Genomic DNA, 23,081 nt, shown 5'->3' with positions numbered 1-23,081 from the left:
CAATAGTATAATGTTTTGGAAGCGTCTAATCACGTGACCTGTTGCGTTACTCATCCTGAATCCATGAAGTACATTTACATCAGGGTTGAAATAATACTGAAGCAATATCGTCACGTGACGATCATCTTATCGTTTTATTTTGTTCCCTTTGGTGCATTCTGGGGTCCTAAGAGTGGCGAAGCTTGACGGTGCTGAATTGTTTTGCTCGTGTGTGAACCAGAAGGGGCCTGAAAGTGACAACTGCACCCAAACACGACTCAGGAAAGACACCGGCAGGAAGTGATGGTCACACAGAGGCAGGAAGTCATGCTTCTCAGTGGTGAAGCTGCTGTGGCGTCAGTGTCACCGGCGTGTCCACAACTACTGCCCGGAACCGCTTCTTTAAACTAAACTTTAAAATGCCTCCGAGTGCTTTAACCACCTTTCGCCATTAGCTTTCTTTTGATCTGTCTTGCTTCATGTGAATTTAAGTTCTCCGAGCGGCATCTCTGTCAATGATGGTTTAACAAAAAGTCACAGAAGGCCTAGAAGGTTTAGGAACAGACAACAGATTCTGCCATATAGCCAGCAATTCTAGGACATGAACAGGCACATACATGATCACTAAATTCATTGGAATGAACCAGCATGAGTCCCCCCCCCCCATCAACGTTCACAGAGAGCAACGCAGTACGATAAAACGATTGTGTCTGAGGAATCTGGGCACGTCATTAGATCTGGGCACGAAAAATCTATTTGTTTCTCAGCAGCACTTTTCTGCCACCTTCTTCATTTGGTCTTAGTGATGCCATTTAAACACCGATAAATATATACTGTATGTATGTATGTAGTCGACTCTGTAATGTGATCTTGTCACCAAGTGAAAGTCACCTGATTTTCTACTGGCTCACACACGCTATCATTTCTGGCGCCGCTACTGGGATGAACACAGACTGCTGCGTTACCCGTAGCAGAGAGGTATCTCCCTCACTCCTTCTGTTCCTTTAACAGACGCTGACGAGGAGAAAGGGGCCGGCCACGAGGAGAAAGGGGCCGGCCACGAGGAGAAAGGGGCCGGCCACGAGGAGAAAGGGGCCGGCCACGAGGAGAAAGGGGCCGGCCACGAGGAGAAAGGGGCCGGCCACGAGGAGAAAGGGGCCGGCCACGAGGAGAAAGGGGCCGGCCACGAGGAGAAAGGGGCCGGCCACGAGGAGAAAGGGGCTGGCGCCGGATCTGCCCACGACTCCGGCAGTGACGTCACGCCGGAGAGCGCTGAAAAAAACAGCAGACACTACCCCGACGGCGCCCCCTGTCAGCACGCCGTCATAGTACAGACCTGAACGTCCCCCGTCCCGCCTCAGCAGTTGGAATGACCCACTCACTGAGAGTCTGGGCAGTTTCCAGGCCATAGGGATGCGGTGAACAAAGACCTTATGACTGACCTATGGGGTTTTTGGCTGATGAATCAGATCTGACTGATACTTGTTGTGGTAAGAGTTGCATGTGTGGGGGGGGGGGGGGGGGGGCGGTTCTCTGCACACGTGTTCTGTTCTTCCTCTATAACTTGTTTCCGATTGTGATTTTCATCGCTGTACAGTTTGTTGATGTCCCTACTTTAAGAGCAGGACGCGCCAGTTATGTGCATTTAACAATAAGAACACATGGGAGGTCTGACCCCCGCCCCCTGCCCCCCCACTCACGTGAAGGTCGCCGTTGCGGCACTCCGACGCCATTCCCATGAGCCAACGGTCCTCCAGCCCCAATCCACACCTGCGGGAACCGCCGTCGTAGATTCATTTTCCTGCCGGCTTCAGAGTTGCGTACTTTCTGAATGACTGTCACGAGGAGCCTGGAAAGCCACAGCCCGTCCGCTCCATTTCAGCTGCCTGAAGCAGAATTCCTTTAGAAAGCACTCTGCCGCCATCTGCTGGTGAGGCTCAGTCTGGACAGGCTCATTCAGAACGCGCATCCCTTTCTGAACACGGCCATCCCCACAAAGCCACAGCCAGCATTACAATTACGTCATCACACCTCTGTGGTACTCAGATGGACGCCTTAAACCACTGGATTTCATGTCACATTTAATAAAATTTGCAATAAATACAACACCTCTTAAAAAGCCAAGAAAGCACGTCGTTATTCAGGGGTTCATGCCGGGAAAGTGTGTATAAAAACAGAACAAATGTCGTTCTCGCAATTTTCTCATTAAAATGGGAATCGTACAGAATAAAATTTACGCAGAATGGCACACGTGTGTATGTGTGTGTGTAGGGGGGGGGGGTTACATGTTAACACGTCACATAAACACACACACCCACTGATTCTGCCTATCATCGGGCGACAGTGACTGCACATGGATACCCAGATCCACATTCTGCATCTGCTGGGTCCATTTACAACAGTGACAGTATATCCAGCGTAAACCGGACTCGATTCAAACGGTCAGCTGACAGGGGCCTCATACTTGAAGAGTCCCGTGGTTTCAGTCAGGGACCACGGGGCGGGGGAGGGGCCAGCCGCAACAGAGAACGTGCCGGAACAGTCGTCTCAGTCCCAGAAGGAAACCGAAGTCCACAAGCTGAGCGGTGCCGACCCATTTCAGATGGTCCACACCGCCTGGAAAGGCACTGCACGCGTCCAAGGGGGACGCTTCAAAAAGTGTGCCTCCCCGTCAGTTCCAGATGCTGCCACTAGGTGACACCACAGTCAATGGGAAACACCTTCGTTGGTGTAGCAGTCGTACCCATTCTCTGTGTACAGGGACAGTCCCTCGGTGCCCCCCATGCCATTGTCGATTTCTGTGGAGACCGGAGTGGGACATGCACACTGTTAGTGATAAAGCTTGTGATAAAAGTGATAAAATACAAATATGAAACCGCCCCCATGCTTAAGAGGGCAACAGAGCACAAGTCCTGAACCAGAAGTTCAATCTGATTCTGAACATACCACATCAGGACCCACCTTCGTCCGGTACCATTAGCATGAGTGCATGCAGGACACCAACACCCAACCATACTCATCCAGGAGGAGGATTATGAAGAGGTTTGGGGGATTGGGGAGGGCGTAGCTGGGCTCTAGTACACATGGAGGGTAGTACAAGACTCATGGGACAAGCAGCCAGTGACCTTCAACTTTCAAACACTCAGCAAGCAAGCAAGTAGTAAATATATACATGGCTGGAGCAGCTCCCCCTGGTGGTGAGTAAGGTGAAGCACAGAGAGAAGCTCCAAGCCCCGCCTGCCTATTTTCTGTACCTGTAAAGATGAGCTTCTCTTTCATGAGGCTGACCTCTCGGCTGGACCTCCGAACCGCCGCGCTCAGCATGATTTGCTCAGGGTTATAACGGTGCATGCCGCTCATTCGCCACCTGTGGCAAGACACAGTTGTACCACAAGAGGGCGACAGACTGCACCACCACCCACAGCCCTCACACCAATCTGCTGTTAGAGGGCCAGCAGGGATGGGAACACGTCACTCCTTGGCGAGTCTCGAGTCAAAACATTGCAAATTCAAGTCTCAAGTCACGTGCCCTAAAGTCCAAGTCGAGTCGAGTCTTTCCCTCAGTCGAGTTACGAGTCAGTGACGAGTTGTGAGTCAGTGACTCAAGTCCCCATCTCTGAGGGCTAGAGCTGCAGCCCAGAGAGCAGGATTTTCAGGTTTACTTAGAAAGATCAAGGACATTCTCATCCACCACCATGTAAGCGTACTGGTAACTGGTTAAGGTGTTACAACCACAAACAAGTCACTAGCTATAAGTTAAGGTTAAGCCTGGAGAGAGACTGGAAAAAGCTGTTCCTGAACCTGTGGCCACAAGCAGTCCCAAATCAAAGCATAATATTACTCCTACCAATTTACCAAATAGCCACTGTGTTGTAAAGGTAGTGATGGCTAAATGAGGCTTCATGAACCATCTGCTGTATTTTCTGACCCCACTAGATGACGCTCTCTAGTCAAAAAAAAGACTCAAAGCATGCCCCAAAGCAAAAAAAGAGCACCATCTAGTGGGGAGAGAAAATACAGCAAATGGTTCATGAAGCTTCATTTAGCCATCACTACGTAAAGGCGTAATAACTTGTACAGAGGCACCAAATTGTGATTCTGTCACTCTAAAGCGTCTAAAGATGACCCTCCCAGATCATCTATGGACTCTGTCCATGTGCCCTCAACTGCCTGACCATGTTTGGGCGCCAGCTACAGGTCAGAGCATCATGCAGCAAACATTTTATTTGATTAAAACGTGAGATTATTCCTCCCAAAAATCCTCTGAAGTGTTATGTCCGTAGAAACAAATCAGTTCCATCTATAGTCAGCTTCTAAAAGCAGGAGACAGTTAAAGGGTTAAAGCTTCGGAACCGACAGAAGGGCATTTGAGAGAGGGTGGGCGGCTGGAGTAAGCCAGGAGCAGCTGGAGTAAGCCAGGAGCAGCTGGAGTAAGCCAGGAGCAGCTGGAGTAAGCCAGGAGCAGCTGGAGTAAGCACAGACTTGGAAGGACGGGGATGCTGAAAGGAGGCATCGCGGAACTTATTACCTGGTTATGCGACAGCTGAGAGTCATGAGTGCCACAGAAGAGAGAAAGACCAAGACAGGCTGGGAAACAACAGAGTAGTGGCTGTAGATGCTGATACACGCCATGAGCGTGGAGCCCGGTGGAGCCTATAAACAGCAATTCAGTCCACCCCCCTAAAGGGGGCGCTGCCTGCTAGATGACTTGCAGGGATATACTGGTAAAGCTTTGAGAGGGTGTGATTTTAGTCACAGATGGGACCAGTCCATTACTGAGCCCGAAGGCAATGCGCAGACATGGGGGAACAATACAGGAAGCCGACGGGCAAAGGGCTTGTTATTCGCCATGACAACGATTACATCACTCAAAGGCACAGCCTGACTCCGGGCTCAAAGAGATCCACACGAGCTTAATAAAGCCTGCTTCACTGTAGCGTTACTTACCTCTGGAACGTAAACACTGTGATAACAATGGCAAATGAGATGAGATCCGATGTTATCCAGACCAAGCAGTATTTATCAGGGCTCTGAAATAATGGAAGAAAAAAAAACGCCCACTTACACCATTCCGCCACTAGATGTCAATAAAGTTCAGAACTCTACCGATAATAGGTCAAGAATGAAACATAGCAAAGTGTAAATCAGTAACAGCGTAACGGAGAAAGAGAGACCCTGTAGATATAGACACACAGAATGGGATCTCACCACGAGCAAGATAGGTGAAGGCACGTTTTTTAGGATGTGGGGGGCGTCGGAAGAGACTGAGGAGACCCCACTGCACCAGAGTGCCGAGTACAGCCACGGCGCATTCACTGTGAAGAGAGTGACGCTCACATTCTGCGAGGAAAGCTCCCTAGAACACAAAGGCAAGCAAAAACGCCCAGGTAAGTCTGGAGAGAGCTGCCGACTTCACCAGAAGGGGGCGCCGATGCAGCCTCTCTCTATGAAGCGTTCATTCTCAAACGTCCAAGCATCTTTGCGGCGGGAAAGCCGTACCGGATCTCGGTCGCAGAAAGCCGGTCATAGCGCAGATAGAGGCGGAGGAGGCCTCGTTCATGCAGAGCATCCACGGGAAGTTTCTCCTCAGAGGTCTGCTGTAATCCAGATGCCACACGCCGGACCATATCCCGCTCCCAGTCAGGGGTCCACAGCACCTGAGGTCCCGTAGAAGAATCGCGAGAAGACCAGTTTAGCCCCGACGTCTCCTTTTGCAAGGATTACGGCTGTCAGCGATAAGGCGTCAAATTCTCATCGCTTCAGTGGCAAACGGGAAGTCCATCCCTACCTGCTTTTGCAGGACACCAGAGCGCAAGACCGTCTGCAGGGTGTCGTTGAGCCAGGTCAGGTGATGTGGGTGCGCAGGCGGCGGACGCTGCAGGTGGAGCAGCACGGAGGTGTTGAACTGCACCGCCAACGCCAGCAGCTCCGCCAGGCTGCACACTGTCTGGTTGGCCGCCCAGCTGATCTCCTGGGGGGTCATAGACCTCACTGTCCAGAAGGGGTCATCCTGCCGGAGATATACATTCCTTTAAAATTAAGCATAACGTCATATTGACAGAAGATCTGTTCAAAGTCAGCAGTGAAGGTTTGCGACAGCTACCCAAGGCCGAGGACCAATCATAGCCAGCACTTTGCATAAATGAATAACAAGCGATACCCTGACAAACCAGCGGCCGGCATTGAGGGCCGACAGCTCCGCCCATCTGAATGAGGAGGCGTCTTCCCACTGGCGCTTGGGAAACACCTTCTGCACGTCCGTGGTCCTCCTCAGCGAGCCGGCCCGCATCAGGAAGGGCACGCCGTCCAGGCTGTCAATCACACCCGGGATACGCCCACGTGAGCAGTCACTGGCGAGATGCGGGGCAGTGACCCTGACTTTCAGCACAGGGTCCCTGTTACTCTCCCCCGCCCCCACAAAAAAAAAAAAGGCAGCACAGTCACCTGATAGCCACATCTGCCTCCAGCCCGCTGACCTTCTGTTCCAAGGCCTTGCGGAAAGACATGAGCGTGTTCTCCGGCGCCAGCTGCAGGGGGCGACAGTGAGCAGACACCGGCCATGAGGAACAGCCACACAAGAACAAGCAACGGAAGCGGGAACAAGCTGTAGAGGATGCCCCGTTCAACCCCCCCAGCCAACCGACTCACCATGGGGGCACCACGGCGACCAAGGACAGCAGGCCGTGTACTGAAGTTCCCCTGGCCCTTCAGACAGGGGGAAGAGATAGCGAGTGGGGCCAAGTAGACGGTGAGCAGAACAGCCAGATAGGCCAGTGCCAGCGCCACCTGGCTGTCTGGGGAGGTAGGACATCCGTGTCATATTAGCATCCACCCATGTTACGGCTCTGCGATCTATATTTTTTTTATTGCAATTTTATTCTTATGCTAATATTATTTATTCTTATTTTTGTTACGCAGTTCCATTTTGCCTTTGCATCCTTCTACATACTCCCATAGCACACAATCCAGGAAGCAGGTGGAAAGGTTGTTTCACTATGCGGAAGTACAGCGTAGGTTTCCGTACGCGAAAAACAAAACCTGAAACTCCTTAAGTCACCTGATCAACAATGAGGAAATGGCAGGAAACAAAAAAAAAAAAAGTGGGTTTAGACCAGGTCGTCTTATTTGGAAAATCCAGAACAGACACCGAATTACACTTCTGGCAACTCTCCCATCCACATAGGGAGGTCTGACCTTTAATCAGGACTCCCCGTGACTCACTCATGCTCTCAGCACGGACGACTTGTCCCGCCACCACCCAGGCCAGCAGTGTGATGACAGTGAGGGCTCCCAGCTGCAGAACAGGGCCCATGACCTGTAAACAAACTGTCGTGTCAGTGCCACAACACGGCTCAAGCGTGCAGGAGTACACAGTGAGCCGCAGTGGGGGTCGAACCCCGTCTCACCTGCAGGGATATGAGCACAGTCTTCCATTCGTCACCCCAAACGCCGTTGATGTAAATAAACCCAACGACTGTGGTCAGGAACGCTGCAGTAAGCATGACCTTCAGAGGGCAGACGGACGAGACCCCGCCCACTTCAGACAGAACTCATCGCATCGTTTGCATATTATCTCCAGATTGGCCAGCTACGATTACTTGACAGATCTGATTGGATGCTCACCGGTCATGTGGTAACTGCATGCCATATTAAAGGATGGCATCTCATGCTAGCAGCGGCACACAACGCTAAAAGGTGCAGCAGCTTATGTTAACGACGCAGCATGTGGACTAAGAGAGGTAGCGCGTTTTGGGGGGGGGGGGGGGTACCTTGTGCAGCCAGTAGAGGTGCAGCTGCTGTCCCACCGGGATGTGACATACTGCCAAAATCTGTATGGGAGGGAGGAAACACCCCAGGAAACTTCAGCTTCCACAAACATGTCCGTGTGACATAAATGGTCCTCCAGCCGACGCCCAGGGAGAGGAAACTGCAGGGACTGGCAGCGATGCTTGTGTGAACACCGGCGATGACAACTCACCATTAAAAATGTAACATAGGTGAAGCCGGCAGCTGTGGCAGCAACTATGGTAACAGTCCCGTCTGTCCACTCCCCCGATCTGTTATACAGCAGCCTGAAAGGCAAGATGGATGAAATGCGGACTATAGCAGTGCCTTGCCCACTGTGGTACTGGGAAGGACCCTAAAGTAACCGGGTTTGATGACGGAAATGTTCAAAAGCGGTTAGCGACTGGGTTAGCAGAAAGGGCTGAAAGAATTGAGAAGGCTGTAGAGTGGACTCACAGGCAGGACTACATTTCCCAGCAGGCCTCGTTGCACAGGGGTTTCTAGAGAAAGGCCTCCCCGTTAGAGACATGCAGGTCTGGCCTACACGATAGAGCAATGCCTGTGTGGTCAGGGGATGACCCTTAGGTGAACTCCGTCTAGCTCCTTCAGGCAGCAATAGCCTCTGCGAGTCCAGCGAGTTCAGATTGGCTGAGAAAGTGCACTGGAGGGCTGAGGAGAGCCCCCCCTGCTGGTCACTTAAAGCAAGTCGCCTGAATTTCACGTGCAAAAAATATTCAGTCCCATTTTGAGCAATTTAGATGCGTATCAAGCGCTTACATTTATCCATCTTCGATCCACTTAATTGCTTGCAGAGTGCTTACATATAATAAACTGACGTGCAGGGCAATTTACTTCAGAATACATCTGACCCCGAAGCTTACAGGTCCGTGGCCAGAAAGCATTTCAGCTCATGTGATTTAATTAGCTGCCCTCAGGAGACGCGGGAGGAGAATCGCAAATACGAGCAGCCGTCACTTGAATCCCATAAAGGAACGTTTCAGAGCCATAAAGGATCCTGATGCTTGGAGATGTGAACATCTCCAAGAGGGAGAGGAGTGGGTGGGGGTAAGTGGGTTAGGATCAGTAACCTAGTTAAAACAGTGGAACTGGTAACTAGCTAACAGTACGACCTAATGCAGGAGGTAATGGTGCCTTAAATGTCCTGGGGAACACCAGAGACACCCTGAGGTCGTCCCGGAGCAGGCGGAAACCCAACCCAGGAGAACTGCCGTCCAAGTGGAGACGGTCGATGGCGAGAGGAGATGAAGATGAGCCTGGAAAGTGGCCAATGTCTCCCCAACGCAGCGAGGCTTCGATTTCGATACTCATGACATGCTTCAGCCATGAAACACTTCTGACCTCAGCTTACGTTATTATTTTGCTTAACAGATGTCTTTAAATAATGGAATGCTTGTTTTTGTGTCCATGAATATTTTATCGACTGAAGTATTTAATTACTAAGTGTATTTTCAGGAAGTTGTGACGTTCTGGGGCCGAGTGGTAAAGGGTGTTACGTATGCCGAGGGTGCGAGAACCAGAAGGGTCTAAGGGTCTAATCCCAGCCAAACTCACCAGTTCAGTTCGCTGTAGTCATTCTGAGTGGCCCACCAGAAGTAGGTCCAGACGAGGACCAGGAGGAAGATGGCACAGAGAATGAAGAACCAGAGTCGCTCCCACTGTGACAGAAGAGAGAGAGGATCAGGAACCAGGGGAACATCCGCCGCGACAGAGAACGGATCAGGAACCAGGGGAACATCCGCCGCGACAGAGAACGGATCAGGAACCAGGGGAACATCCGCCGCGACAGAGAACGGATCGGGAACCAGGGGAACATCCGCCGCGACAGAGAACGGATCGGGAACCAGGGGAACATCCGCTGTGAGAGAGAATGGATCGAGAACCAGCAAAACACCAACAGACACTGATGAAAACACTGGTGTGCAGCAGATGTGAGAATCCAGCACGCTAGAACTTGTCTGGCATAGGAAAACAGCTCCCACCATAAAATTCCCAGAAACCGCCTTGTAAAAAGCAAATATGCATGACTTCAGGGAACCTGTTCCAATTACCCTTCTCGCAATATAACAAAATTGGCATCTGAATATTTTCAGCAGAGGATTACTAAGGTTCCCCAGAAAGAAATCCTAACCCCAGCCCCCCAGAAAGGGATCCTCACACACATGCACTTTTCAAGCCCCCCCCCCCCCCCCCCGATGAAAACGAGCTTTCTAGAATGTAGTCACTGCATGCGTGTGATTTGACATGGACCATCTGGGATGCGGGATAAGGCGTGCTACCACCAAGAGGAGCAGAAGGATGACTGGAAAGACCATGTGACCATGGCAACAGGCCCCGCCCCTCACCCGGCCAAAGAGGGAGATGCCAGCGGGGTCAGGATTGAAGGGACCCGCAAATTGATGCTTCCCATGCATGTGCAGCTAATGACACTAATTATGCACAGGAGGTGGTCGAGGATCTGTGTGGATGGTCACCGCTCTCCGGGGTGGGGAACAGAGCATAGGAAACATCAACAAGGCTGAGCAAGCTTACTTCTGAAGGGGGCAAAAAGCCAACAATACACTTGACCGGTATCTTAACGGGGGAGGGGTTGGCTGGTACACATCTGACAGCGGCTACACAATCCAATGGGACGTGATGTAAGGAGCTGCTGGGGTCAGAGGTCAGAGCCGTGAGGGCTGCTCATTCCACAGAGCCGGCCGCATCTGGCTGGCTGAGTGTGCGGCCTCACAGGAGGAGGGAGACCGTCCCCCAGATAGTCCACGTTTTTGCCCCCTCCCAGCTCCCAGCACACCTGCGCCAGGTATTCAGTGTTCCTGATTGGCTGGGATTGGCAGGTGTGCAGCAAGCTGGGTTGAGAATCACCCAAGTTCGCAGACTGAGGGGAGGCGGAGGCAGGATGCAAGACATAGTGATATGACCAGATTCTGAAAGCAGGGGTTGCTTCAGGGAAGGGACGCTGTTTATCTTAACCAGGGACCCTCAAAGCACCTGTTGCGGGTCCCTAAACCAAATCTGTAGTGTGTTTATTTCACCATAAATAAAACCACACAGCAACATATAAAAAGTGATGCTTTTGTTTTCGTATACAGCAGCTTGGTGTTGAAGCTCAAGGTTAGCCATTTTCCCGCTGTCCCTGGAGCATTTTTGAAGGGTTAAGAGCTATACTCCATGGCCTAATGAAGATGTGACTATTTAGGAGAGAATGGGATTCGAACCAACAACCTTCCGGTCACAGGCACAACCTGCTGAGCCACATGCAAAAGCTAAAAAGTGACCATTCTTTGGTTGAATCCGGTGCATTACAGGCTGGGAAGCCACAGGGCGCGGAGATTCGAGGTTCTGTGTGGGTCTTTAAGGCAGCAGGAAACCACACTCAGTCCTGAATTATTAATCTAGGACTTGGGGACACACGTGCGGCAGCAGCGGCGGCGTCTCCGTTTCCGATACGACTCAGCGGGGGAGACGGGAAGCCCTGCGGAGGACGGCCTGCTCTCAAGGTCACGGATTGGCAAATGTGCCTCAACACCTTGCGAGGAGTGACCACAGACAATCGGGAGCATGTTAGGGCATACTCACGCTTGGCCTGATTGCCTTGTAACCTAGGCACGACTGTCCCCCCCTTCCCCACTGGCCTGCACTCACGTTGCACTTGACGTTCCGAGCCTGAGCACGCTTTTGTCATCACTGTGCGACTATGTGTTGACGTAAACAGGAAGAAAAGAATTCTCACAGTACGAGGGAGTCCATGATTAATTTCCTTATTTTGTGGTCTATTTGGATCCATTTTTGGAGGCGATGACATGGCACTCCAGATTAACAGAATATGCAATACAACGATTTTCATTTAATCGTGCTGCACATAGAAAAAAAGATTTTTGGGGAAATAGTATCCCTGAGTGTTTCTAGATCCTCTATCAGCCCACATTTCCAGCAAACACTGCATCTCTACCAAAGTGATACATTTGCCACAATGTCTGTTAAATGTTTGTCACTGCCCAATCTGTACAGCATGCCCAATCTGTACAGCCTGCCCCATCCGTTCCTTCCAGGTCCGGTACACATACAGTGTCTCAGTCGCGACATTGCCGTCGCGTCAATGTTCCGCGGTTGTGCACGGATGCGTACTGAACCGTGCCCGCTTACGGTAACGGACCGATCACATGTGTCAAATGAACTGGACTTCGGGGGGGGTCAAAGGTGCTCGGGCATGATGTGGATCGCCTAATGTAAGCGCACCCCAAGAAGCGCCATGATCAAAGGCATTGTCGTCAAAAGGGGCCACCTGCTGACCATGGCCCACTACTGCAGACAACTGAAAAATGATAAAAAGAAAATCAGCAAAACAGCAACAGAGGCTGAGAAACCAAAAGGAATGGATGACAGTCTGAGTGTTACCATAAATATAGGCTCCCGTAATGACACGTGCAGGCCCTGGCAGTAACGAAGTGAGCTTCGAGGCCCGAGTAACAGACCCGGTGACATGTCCTGATCTGCACCCCTACCAGCCATCCTTCCCATGGGTGGAGGTGCACAGCCCTTCAAGGTGTACACCCCTTTGAGCACGCATGTGGTCCCTACAGTATTTAAGTACTGAAAACGAGTAACGGTTGAGTACTCAGTAATCAGAGAACCACAAGCAGAGAAAACACGAGAAAAAGGGCAGGATTTCACCCCCTACTGAACCTCAGCACCTTGCTCTGGGTGGGGGGGGGGAGCGCTTCGTCGCCATGGCGAACTCTCAACACCGTGCTTTATCAGCTGTCCGCGTGTTTAACAAACAGATTTTGAAGTCATTCCTATTTACTTACGTGCAGAGCTCAGAGATAGCAAAGCTAGTTGTTTTTAAACAACTTGCTGGTAACACAAAAAACACAGTGGGCCAATATATGAAGTGGTATTTGCCTAAAAAAACATTCCTATTATAATGAGAGTCACAAAGCAAACGTAAAAAATACACCCAGCGACCAGGACTACGAGCCAGACAATTCGCACAGGACATATTTTTAAGTAACAGCCATCACTGTGACCAGCAGCACGGATTGCCTGTACTCTGAAATAAAATGAGCTTTTCTGTGCTAATTAAGATAAATCACTCCTTAGAGAACCACGTTGACCAGACTTCAATAAAGGATGGGGGTATCCGCGCCCCCCACCCCCCATTATGGACAGGTGCATCAATACTAGTTACCAGAAGCGATACAATCTGACCGGAAAATACGATCACAACTCGCAAATGTAGTAAGCGCACTCTGAACTCATAACAACAGTCAGAAATGTAATCCACAAAACTGACTAGATCATGCCATGTCCACAATTTTGCTCCCTCTCAACTTCCAGCCAAATGAAGAACACCGAATGTCTAAGTGCAGCGGCGCTGGATGCTGGGGGGGGGGGCAAAAATGCGAACTGTCTGGGGAGTCCCCGTGTTCTCACGTAACAGTGGGAGCTTCTCCTGAACACTTAGCTTCATGGCAGATATCGTGTGACTGAGTGGGCGTGTGGAAGATCACAGCACCAGCAGAGGGTCTCAGACAGAACTGCATAAATATTTAAGACAGCAATTAGGAAGCGTTAACGAAGGCTCAGCTACGACTCTGCGTTTGCACTTGCCAATCAGCAAGCAAGTTTTAAAGCAGCCCTAATTAACCACGACATTACCCCCTAGCATCCAGTTTCAGCCTTCGGCGATTTCCTTATGGAAGCACGCGATTCCCCAGAAGGTGGTGCTCACCCTCGTGCTGTCGTCATGCGACCGCTGGTACCGCTGCCAGCGGCAGCCGTAGATCCCAGTCAGGCATGACAAGCACAGCTGCCTCTCGTACACCTGCAAGGGTTGGTGCTTGACCATATCTCCACGGTCCCCTGACTCCGCAGTGCCACTAGCTTTCCATCGGGGGGGTCGATCCTGGAGGAGATGAAAAAAGAAAAAAAAAAAAAAAAAAAAAAAGAGGCGTGTCAACAGACTTTCAGCCCTTCAGATATTTATCCTCCAGCTCCCACAAGCACTGATCCAGTTACAACAAGTTTGAACCCGGCCCCAGGAAACATAGGGCGCGGTGTGGCTCAGCGGGTTCGGATGCCGTACTTAAGATCAGGAGGTCACTGGTTCGGATCCCACGGTCTCGCTGCCGTGTCCCTGAGCAACATTCTGAAACGTATGTCACTTTTATTGAATCTATATGCTAAATATGTAAATTGTAAAAAAACTAAACAGAAACCGTAGAATCCAGCAAAAGGCGGAACCGGCATGAAAACCGACAGCAATTAGAGTGCGGATTCTTAACCCTGGAGTTTATACAATGATCATATTTCACTGCGATTCCCTTCTAATGACACTGTGTCACATTTAACCTGTAGTATAATCGCAACGCCATACTTTGTCCAATTCATTAGTCACTCACAACCTCCGCGGTTCAAACTGCACGATCCCTCACCCAGTCAGAACTTCATTCACGCCAGTCGGCTGAAGGCTCGACATTTTCCTGCAGACTCTACAGTGCAGACAGCCCCTCCCACAGCAGGCAGGAGATACCCGTGTGCCACACAGAGCAGCAGTCATTAACAGGCACGTGTATGACGAAAACGAACAGCATGATGTGGAAGGAAATTTAGAGGTTGATAGGGCAGGGGGAATTATGGGGATTGTTGTTCCGTCTTAGGCAATAGGCAAGAAGATGCTGTTGCATTATGGGATTGTTGTTCTGTCTTAGGCCATAGTCAAGAATATGCTGTTGCATTATGGGATTGTTGTTCTTTCCAAGGCCATAGTCAAGAAGATGCTGTTGCATTATGGGATTATTCTTCTTTCTAAGGGGGCGGCATGGTGGTGCAGTGGTTAGCACTGTTGCCTCACACCTCTGGGACCCGGGTTCGAGTCTCCGCCTGGGTCACATGTGTGTGGAGTTTGCATGTTCTCCCCATGTCGTCGTGGGGTTTCCTCCGGGTACTCCGGTTTCCCCCCCACAGTCCAAAAACATGCTGAGGCTAATTGGAGTTGCTAAATTGCACATAGGTGTGCGTGTGAGAGTGAATGGTGTGTGAGTGTGCCCTGCAATGGGCTGGCCCCCCCATCCTGGGTTGTTCCCTGCCTCATGCCCATTGCTTCCGGGATAGGCTCCGGACCCCCCCGCGACCCAGTAGGATAAGCGGTTTGGAAAATGCATGGATGGATGTTCTTTCTAAGGCCATAGTCAAAAAGATGCTGCTGCATTATGGGATTGTTGTTCTTGTCTTCGGCCTTAGGCAAGATGTTGTTGTTATATTTTGGGGTTGTGGCTTTGTCCAGGGCTTTATGCCAGAAGATGATGTTGCCGTTGTTCACCTATGAGAACACTGCATTCCTGGCTGCTAAAACCACTCCTGGATCTCCAACTAACCTGGAGAACAGCACGTGGTAGCAGGGAGTGAAACGAAAGTATGTGAAGCGTGTTACACGAAAGCCGGGAGACAGGAAGAGACAAAGAGCAGCACCCACGCCCCAACAACGCCCCCAAGTGCAATCACGTGCATCAAAATTCCTGGCGTCTTGGCACTAGAAAACATCTTGGCGCGGACATTACTTTTTGTTCCCACCATTAACTCACCGTTTTTAAATTTATGTTGTATAACCCCACAAAGTATCAGGATATAAAACATCAGACGATCCACTGCAGAGAGAGTACCTTCATTTTGCGGCCGACATTCGTGTTAAAGCTCATGCATGATTTGGCCAACCCTAAATAGCAGAAGGAGGTTGGCAAAACACAAGTTTAAAACTATTAATTTGGAGCAAAAACAAAGGATTTCATTTCACTTAGTGTCCAACTGCTGACACACAGCAACCCCAGCGAGAATCCCCCATCCCCTGCCGAGGGGAGGGGGCCTTATTAGAGCTGACTCAGGCAACGCCATCCTGGGCAGTGTCAGAGAGCTTGTTTGCTTAAAGAGCACTTGGGATCCGAACCCAGAATGTTCTGGGAATGTCAAAAACTTTGAGCTTGAATTCAACAGTAATACACAGAGCTCGTGACAGACCTGAGGGCCCAGTTATTTCAGATCGGGGGGGGGCAGCCGTCACTGAGGGGGCTGCTGCCCCCACCTCAGACCGGTCGGCATATTCAGTTTCAGGCTCGCTATTCTTTAGCGCCCCCCCCGCCATCAACAAAATACTGGGTATAATCTAATCTCCCTCAGCATGTTCTCCTCCAAAGATAATGTTTTCCTTTCAACCCACCAGCATCTCCTCTTGGTCCAACAGGGCGTACGAGTCGTGTTCAGCAGATACCCGCATCTGGCACCATATGCACTCTCTAATCCCTCCCCCCCACCCCCAAACAGCTGAACACTTCACTGAAGCGCTTCCTGTTAAGCACCTTACTCAAGGGCCCTATGGCAGCGACCCTCAAGCAGGCATTGGGCAGTGATGATTACAGCCCCTGAGGGCTCTGATTGGAGGATTCAGACACCACCTGAGAAACCCAGCCAATCAGATGCCATCCCCTGAAAGATTCCCCCAGATCTTTAACCCCTCAAATTTCCTACATTTATAGGCCGCCACAGACACCAGTAACGGGTGTGTGGGGGGAGCGATTCTGCACATCGCTACAGAGGATGAGACGCTACATAGCAGGTCCCGCCCTAGACGAGCGTTTGCAGCCATTTTTAAAGAACCACTGATGCTCTGCACAGGAACACAGTTTTAAGCGGCTCAGCCATTTGTTACTTGACACACTCCTCATCCTTGGGGGGGATAACAGGCGCTAATGCAGAACTGGCATCCTTCAGAAGTATAATTAGGTTGCAGCTCTAATCAACATTTAGTGAATTTATCTCAGCAGATTTATCTTGACAGGCCCCAGAAGAGGTCTGGGATTTCACCAATTCTACCTTGAGAAGTTCCTAACCGGGCCATATTAATCAGGATTTAAGCTACAGGCCAGACTAGGTACCCTGCTTCCCAGACAGGGTGGGGAGACCAGGAAGGAGCTCCCAGACCAGGCACGGTTTTCCTGATCATTCAGCAGTCCGCCGTCATCTCCAGATCCATCCCACGACTCCACCTGTGGCAGGTTCGCCGATCACATTTCGGCTAAAAATACCACGGGGAGATCCATCTTTGTGTCGCTCTTATTTTTAGCCCTGACGGGAAATTAAACACAAAGGAAAGTTGCCGAAAGCATCCAGATTGGCTCAGTTTTTCAGCAATCCCGCTCAGAACGTCATAAAGTCCTTGCCTCCATTAACTGGCAATATCAGCAGCGTTAAAAATGTTTTAATGTCACTGGTCCACCCATTACTGGCTTGCTGTATACAGTAAACATCTGGGCTTTGATGGTAACAGGGAGTACAAATTAAAAGTACTAAACCCCCCAGGGCAATAAGGCCGGCAATGTTAATTAACTCTGACATAAGGAAGTGAGATTAACCCACTGTTTGTTTCATATCCATGACAGCAGGACTGGTTAAGCAGCTCAATCCACTTGTAATCCTTACGGTAACTAGTTACTGTACTGCTTACCAAAAAATGCCCCCCCCCCCCAACCTCCAACACATCCTGTACTCATATCAGCTGGGAAGACTGGTGAAACTGGGAGCCGGGTTCTCCCACTGGACACCTACCTCAGCAAACTGGTCTCTCAAAACCCTTCACGGAAACCAGACTGACACGGCAGTCACTGCGAGAGGTTTGCAAACACTCAGTGATCAAGGGGAGCTTATCGTAAACCGTTTCCCGCCCTAGCAACCCTGGTAGGGGCCTCTGTAGCCCACCCCCCAGCAGCTCTTTGCCTCCACGGAGACGGTATCCGTGCTGCGAGAGCGGCTTGCAGATATGCAGCCGGCTGTCCCGATCAGCCATAATTTGTGTACGGCTCCGTGCGATGGTTTCCATGACACTGAGGCCTCCATCGTTTCAGGATTTGTGTGGGGTGTGGGAGGTGGCTAAGAAGGACCGCTTACTATTAAGATAGCAGCACCATCCATACAAGGTAACCATGGAGGTACCCCGCAAACAAGGGGGCGGGGCCCAGGGGGGGGGTACCCTGCCAACAAGGGGGCGGGGATCACGTCCTCAATAAGGCCAAACTTTCAAAACGGCTAACAGTAAATCTAAAAACATATAAAGGACTAGATTAAAATCCCTGTTAAATAACAGGTTCGAGCTACGCATAACTAGAGCCGTACGTCGTCTGTACAAACACCCATTCCGCCTTCAGAACAAGTCCTGCCCCAAAAGGAAGATTCCAGAACTGTGGATCATACAGTCCATAACGTATGCTAATGAGTAGCTACTTGCATACCTGCTTTCATCTTGTGCTATGAGAATAATGTCTGACTCAATGTGGCATTAGCAACGGGCTAACGTATACCCTTAGGGGTCATTTTCAGAGCCTCACCTGATGTCCCTCAGGTCCCGTTCTCCATTCCCAGTACACCTGATTGGGGGGGGTTGGTACTCTGGTCACGATTTCACTTCAGAGCCCATTAAAGCTGTACTACGTTACCCTGCATGTCTGCTACGCGTGCTAAGAGTTTGACCTTTAACCTGTGTGAGGACACCGTTACACCACAGCTAATGTCTGAAATTCCACGCAGTAAGGTGGGGGGCCTTAAAGCTACGACCAAAAAGGTCACGAGAAAAGCTTTTCTAATTCGTAGGAATAAATCACCCGGTTCTGCGTTCTGCTCCCAGAAGACAGCGCGATGAGTTCCGCGTGAAACCGATCCTCAAACCACGCTGTCGTTTAGTGAAGTATGGGACTGCAGCAGCAGCACGCCTCAAACGCGGTCCGTCGCCAGTAAGGAGGCAACGGGAATAATTGCGAACCGATTAGCAGATAGAACAGCAGGGTAATTACGACAGGTTATTTCAGAGGCGGCAGGGACGCCCTGAAGACCAGAAAGAACAGAACGATCTGAACCAGAACCGCGTCTCCCTGCGTAACAACCTGAGAACGAGAGAAGCTCTTGATAGGCTATTCAAACAGAGATAAACAGCTCCGTGGGGATCGGTGCGGACCGAAAATTTAGAGGGAAAAACAAACCAATTAGACTGGACATGAGAAATGGAGGCCGCTCCGGTCGATATGCTGGAAGCACACATTTTCACGTAAAACAAAAGATGACATTTCCCCATGACGGGCTCAAGCACCGCTATCTGTAAATGTCAAAAACCAATCAATCCTAGCAGCTCTAAAGCCAATGCAGCTGAACAAAGCCAAAGAGTACTTAGGCCGATGTGAGAAAACTGTGGTGAAATCTTTTTTTCCCCCTCAAACAAGCACTGGTTTTAATCCATTTTGCAGATCCACCTAAGAGCCGGTAGTGCTAATTTAGAGAGCGAGAAACATGTAATTAATTTCAGGGGCAGAACACATCTCTGACATCCGCAACCCCCGCACTCAGCCGTACTGACAGCAGGGGGCGTGAACTGACGCAGATACACGAGGGTCCGCTCAAATCACACGGAAAGCTGCCTTCTGGCCACAAGGCCAGAACGGTTCTCTTCTGTTTCACCTTAACAGGGTTCCCAACTTTGGTCAGCTGACTGGTGTAAGATTTTCAATTCCCGACTAGTCTGCACACACATTTACATGAACGTGTTTTATTGCCTTATAAATAGTTGAACGAGTAGTCTGTAGAGTTTGCAGACTACCCCAACGCTTTTGATGTAGCTAATTCTAGGTTTATAATGGAATAATATAGATTTGTCGTTAGATTTCTTGCGTGCGCGTGGGAGTAAGAAAGCGTGAGTGTTACGCCAGATGGGCGAGAACTGGCAACCCGGTCGTAAATTTCCAAGATTCATTGCACTGGCTAATAAATACCTACCCACACAGAAAGCTAACAGCAGCTAACCAGAGACAGTGTTTAAGTCTCTCCTCCGAAACCCAGGGTCATGTTCCAGAATCAGCACTAAGGGCTTCTTTTCCGTTTTTGCTTATTGACTAAATTAGTAGTACATTACTGCAAGTCAGGTGTGGTCCGGTGGTGGGACCCCTCATATGTCCTGATGGGATTCGTAAGAAGGCTACTTATTTGCATATCCTTGTAACGTGCATGCTAGTTATTCAGTTTATATGTTGTTGTTCAGTAAAGAAACTCACCTTGGTCCGGTTAATTCCTTAGAGCTATAGTCGTCTATAGAGCGACGACTAAATAGTATGACATGACCCAGGCTGACAGGGGATTCTGAGGATAAGTCTGACGAGAATCAATTTCAAAAACGTCCCTACACTCAGTCCAAAAACCGTTTTTGTTACTCAGGCACTTATCTAAAGGGATCTATAAAATGTGACTGATCTATGGATGGTTTCCCCAGAGTCTTCTGCCATGGCAATAAAAAGGATCCTTCAACCGAAGTGTTAAAAATTCAGCGATCAATGGCGATGTCTTTTCCCGGGCGAAGCCGCAATCTGCGTGCGGATCCCGGCGCGGTAACCGCACACGCTGCGCCGCGGAACCTTCATCGCCGGCTCATGTTACGCAGCTTGTATTTCCAGAGATGACACCGAGCAATCAGACTAGGCTCATGTCCATCAGAGCCTCTGCAAAGGAAGTATGAAGTCTCACGTTTAGGCATTGAAAGGCATTTTATTCTGTGATGTCTGAGGGGGGAAGGGGGAGGTCCACAATAGCTATAGCACATTGTTTAGTCATCTGGACCTCAGAAGGGGGGGTGTTCTAGATGGAGGACCTGGGGTTGGGATTTCGGAGATTTACAACAGCCTACTTTTCTTCTTAATCAATATGTTGCAACAAAGAGCGCATCATCCGCACCAGTATCGATTTTAAACCGAGTTTCATGTTCAGCTTTAACTCGCCACATCGACAAGACCTTAACGAACCGCGCCTTACATCCATACGAAAAGTAAATATAGATAGAAAATCTGATAAATTACACCGTAATCTGCTATTATTTCGAGTTTAAACTGAGATTCAATCAACACGTTTTGTTTTATTGGACGACATGAATTTGTCAGCATTTTTTGGGGGGGATTCCTGTTTTGGTACAACTGCCACATCTGTGGGAAAAACAAAAAAAAAATCAAGCGGATCCTCTGTTCAAGCTGTTCACCTGCAGTATCCATTATCATGTATGAAATAAGTAAATCGTGATTCTTAAATATATACAACCTTTACTATGGCGATCAAGGTACGAAATACTTCTGAAACCCGCTTTCTGGCGGACGGTTTTGGACGCACCTTCTGTTTTCGTGATGCCTCACACACCACTAAACTATTATTCATAGGCGAAAGAAACTGAATCACTCTGTTATACACACACACAATTCTATACATTTAAGTACAATAAAAGGTCCGATGGAAGCAATTACACGTGACTAATGACACACTTATGCATGACAGACGGAATTGAAAGGAATGAGTAACCAAGCTTGATCTCGTCATATGACGTTTAATACGTTTTAACAATTAAGATGTAAATGTGCGTGGAGATCGCGGCACTTGGTTGCAAACAAACTCGCTTATACTCCACAAGTAGGCTACGGTGCTTTGGGGGTTAACAGCATGCCTGCATTAAATGAACTAGACCAAAAAAGCTCAAGAAAGGACCAACGCTCACCTGGGGAAAACCCAAAACTTCGTTTTAAATAACGCAGCTTTGTAATTAATGAAAGCACTGTAGTTTTCAGCAGCGACATTCATTTCGCTCGGGAACTTAATACCCCGTCAAATTAATCTTGAGGATTTGAGCGCTTAGTCGTCCAGGAAACAAACCAAAGGCTTGACAGAATTTCTCAGGAGCAGGGCGAGTAACGCAAACCATTCGCATTAAGCGACTATTTACCACTACACGATTGATCGCAACACCCGGACACCGTGTTTTAACCTGGCGAACTTCAGATAAAGGCAGGCTCGCTATTCCCGTACACAGGCTCAGGACACGCCGCTTTGAGCCGGATTACCAGAAACAAGATGCCCACTGGAACTCACTAAACTCACAAGATTATCATGTTTGCTAAAGACAAAAGCGTTTGTAGAGTCCCGAAAATACTCACCTGCTATTTCAACTCTGCTCCACTGGTACGCTACACCAACCAATTCGACCGGAGTGTCTTGGTTTTCCACTGGAGATAGATGCCAAAATCCCACAATAATAATAAAACAAAAACACTATCAGGACTGCTTTGTGATTATAGCTGAGCGGGTTTGTATCCACCAGTCTTGTCGCTTTGGGTCTTAATCACAAATCCAGCTGACAGCCCAGAACCTGCAGTTTAATAACTACGAGGAGCAAACAGCAATTTAAAGAGCGCTCGATCCGCCCGGGAGCCGGCTGCCCTTATCCTCCGCCCTGCCTGCGCTGCGGGGCGCGCTGCCCGTCAGTCTGAGCGCCGCTCTCAGTCGTAACCGGACCTGTTCGGCTGGAGCGCTCCTGTCCGCCCGTATTTAAGAGGATTAATGTGACAGGCGGCTGTAAAGTACCTTACATACAAATCAGAACTTAACCATTCGTATTAACGTGCTCGATGCGTGTCTTTAAGACCTTTAAATTGGCGCTGGCTACTTTAAATAAATAAAAAGCCGGGTGTCCGCCCAGTTAAGGAGGAAGCTTCAGTATTAATATTTCAGGGTCCGTGCGTGTGGTAAACGAGAGAGCAGCTGCTTTCATTTCCATTAGCCTGAATCTGCAATTTCTCTTAAGGGCCGTGTAATGGTCTATGTAAAGTCTAAAACGGGTCATATTCCCAAAAAGTGCGTTGACATTTTACTTTCCATTTATTGTCGCGTATATTTATGCATGTTCTCTTACATCAGGTTTATTGTACCCTGTCATGCCTTAGAAAGAAAGGGCGTTTCGAAAAGCGCGGCTGTGGAATCAGTACAGGCTACGTGAAGCGGAAGTTTTAAAACGCCTCTATTATAATATATGAGGTTATTACGAAGACATGAATCATCGCAAGTCTCTAAAGAGCCGAAGTGTCTCCAGATTAAAATAAAAACTTCTTACTGTTAGGGGGTGCGCTGCTGTTTGTGGCGTTACCATGGCGACGTATAAAAAGACACGAGCCGCTACTTCAAAAATAATAACTGCTTTATCATAAACCGCTTATGGTCAGATAAAAGGAGATTTTGTATATTTCAACAAAAAATACGTCAGTATGGGCAGAATGCGCTAACGGGCACGCTATTTTATTCCGTTTTCCGTTTTGAACGAAATGACTCTTGGGATTCACGCAGCCGCCTTGTCATTGCATCTGCACGGTTCCGTTCATGTTCGCCCTCGCATATCCCCCTTGTGTCTTATTAATTACATTAACCTGCTCGTTATCGTTGCATTTTCGTCCATTTCTTTA

At 49.4% G+C, this 23,081-nt stretch overlaps 2 protein-coding genes across 4 annotated transcripts in view; one reads left to right on the top strand and one right to left on the bottom strand.

Moving 5' to 3' along the window:
* Window positions 1-2,271, top strand: part of LOC125721720 (SAM domain-containing protein SAMSN-1-like) — a 9,488-nt gene extending 7,217 nt beyond the window's left edge. For both annotated transcript variants that reach the window (XM_048997725.1, XM_048997726.1), the window contains exon 8: window positions 991-2,271. In XM_048997725.1, coding sequence (XP_048853682.1) covers window positions 991-1,319 — 329 coding nt within the window. In that variant the 3' untranslated portion in view covers window positions 1,320-2,271. The remainder of the gene's footprint in view (window positions 1-990) is intronic.
* LOC125721709 (glycerophosphodiester phosphodiesterase domain-containing protein 5-like) lies at window positions 2,044-23,081 on the bottom strand. 2 transcript variants are annotated; one of them, XM_048997705.1, is made up of 16 exons: window positions 21,783-22,809; window positions 13,517-13,690; window positions 9,337-9,440; window positions 7,958-8,051; window positions 7,749-7,808; window positions 7,386-7,484; window positions 7,201-7,294; window positions 6,628-6,773; window positions 6,424-6,506; window positions 6,140-6,290; window positions 5,768-5,989; window positions 5,479-5,636; window positions 5,188-5,335; window positions 4,927-5,009; window positions 3,234-3,346; window positions 2,044-2,777 (listed from the first exon to the last, which is right to left on the bottom strand). In XM_048997705.1, the coding sequence occupies exons 2-16, from the start codon at window positions 13,631-13,633 to the stop codon at window positions 2,686-2,688; spliced, it is 1,764 nt and encodes a 587-aa protein (XP_048853662.1). In that variant the 5' UTR covers window positions 13,634-13,690; window positions 21,783-22,809; the 3' UTR covers window positions 2,044-2,685. The 2 variants fall into 2 exon arrangements, with proteins under 2 accessions (XP_048853662.1, XP_048853663.1); XM_048997706.1 differs by lacking the exon at window positions 3,234-3,346 and having other exon boundaries at window positions 21,783-23,081.

Source organism: Brienomyrus brachyistius, unplaced genomic scaffold, assembly GCF_023856365.1.
Source record: "Brienomyrus brachyistius isolate T26 unplaced genomic scaffold, BBRACH_0.4 scaffold35, whole genome shotgun sequence".
NCBI classification, from domain to species: domain Eukaryota; kingdom Metazoa; phylum Chordata; class Actinopteri; order Osteoglossiformes; family Mormyridae; genus Brienomyrus; species Brienomyrus brachyistius.
This window is presented reverse-complemented; position numbering and strand designations above follow the sequence as displayed.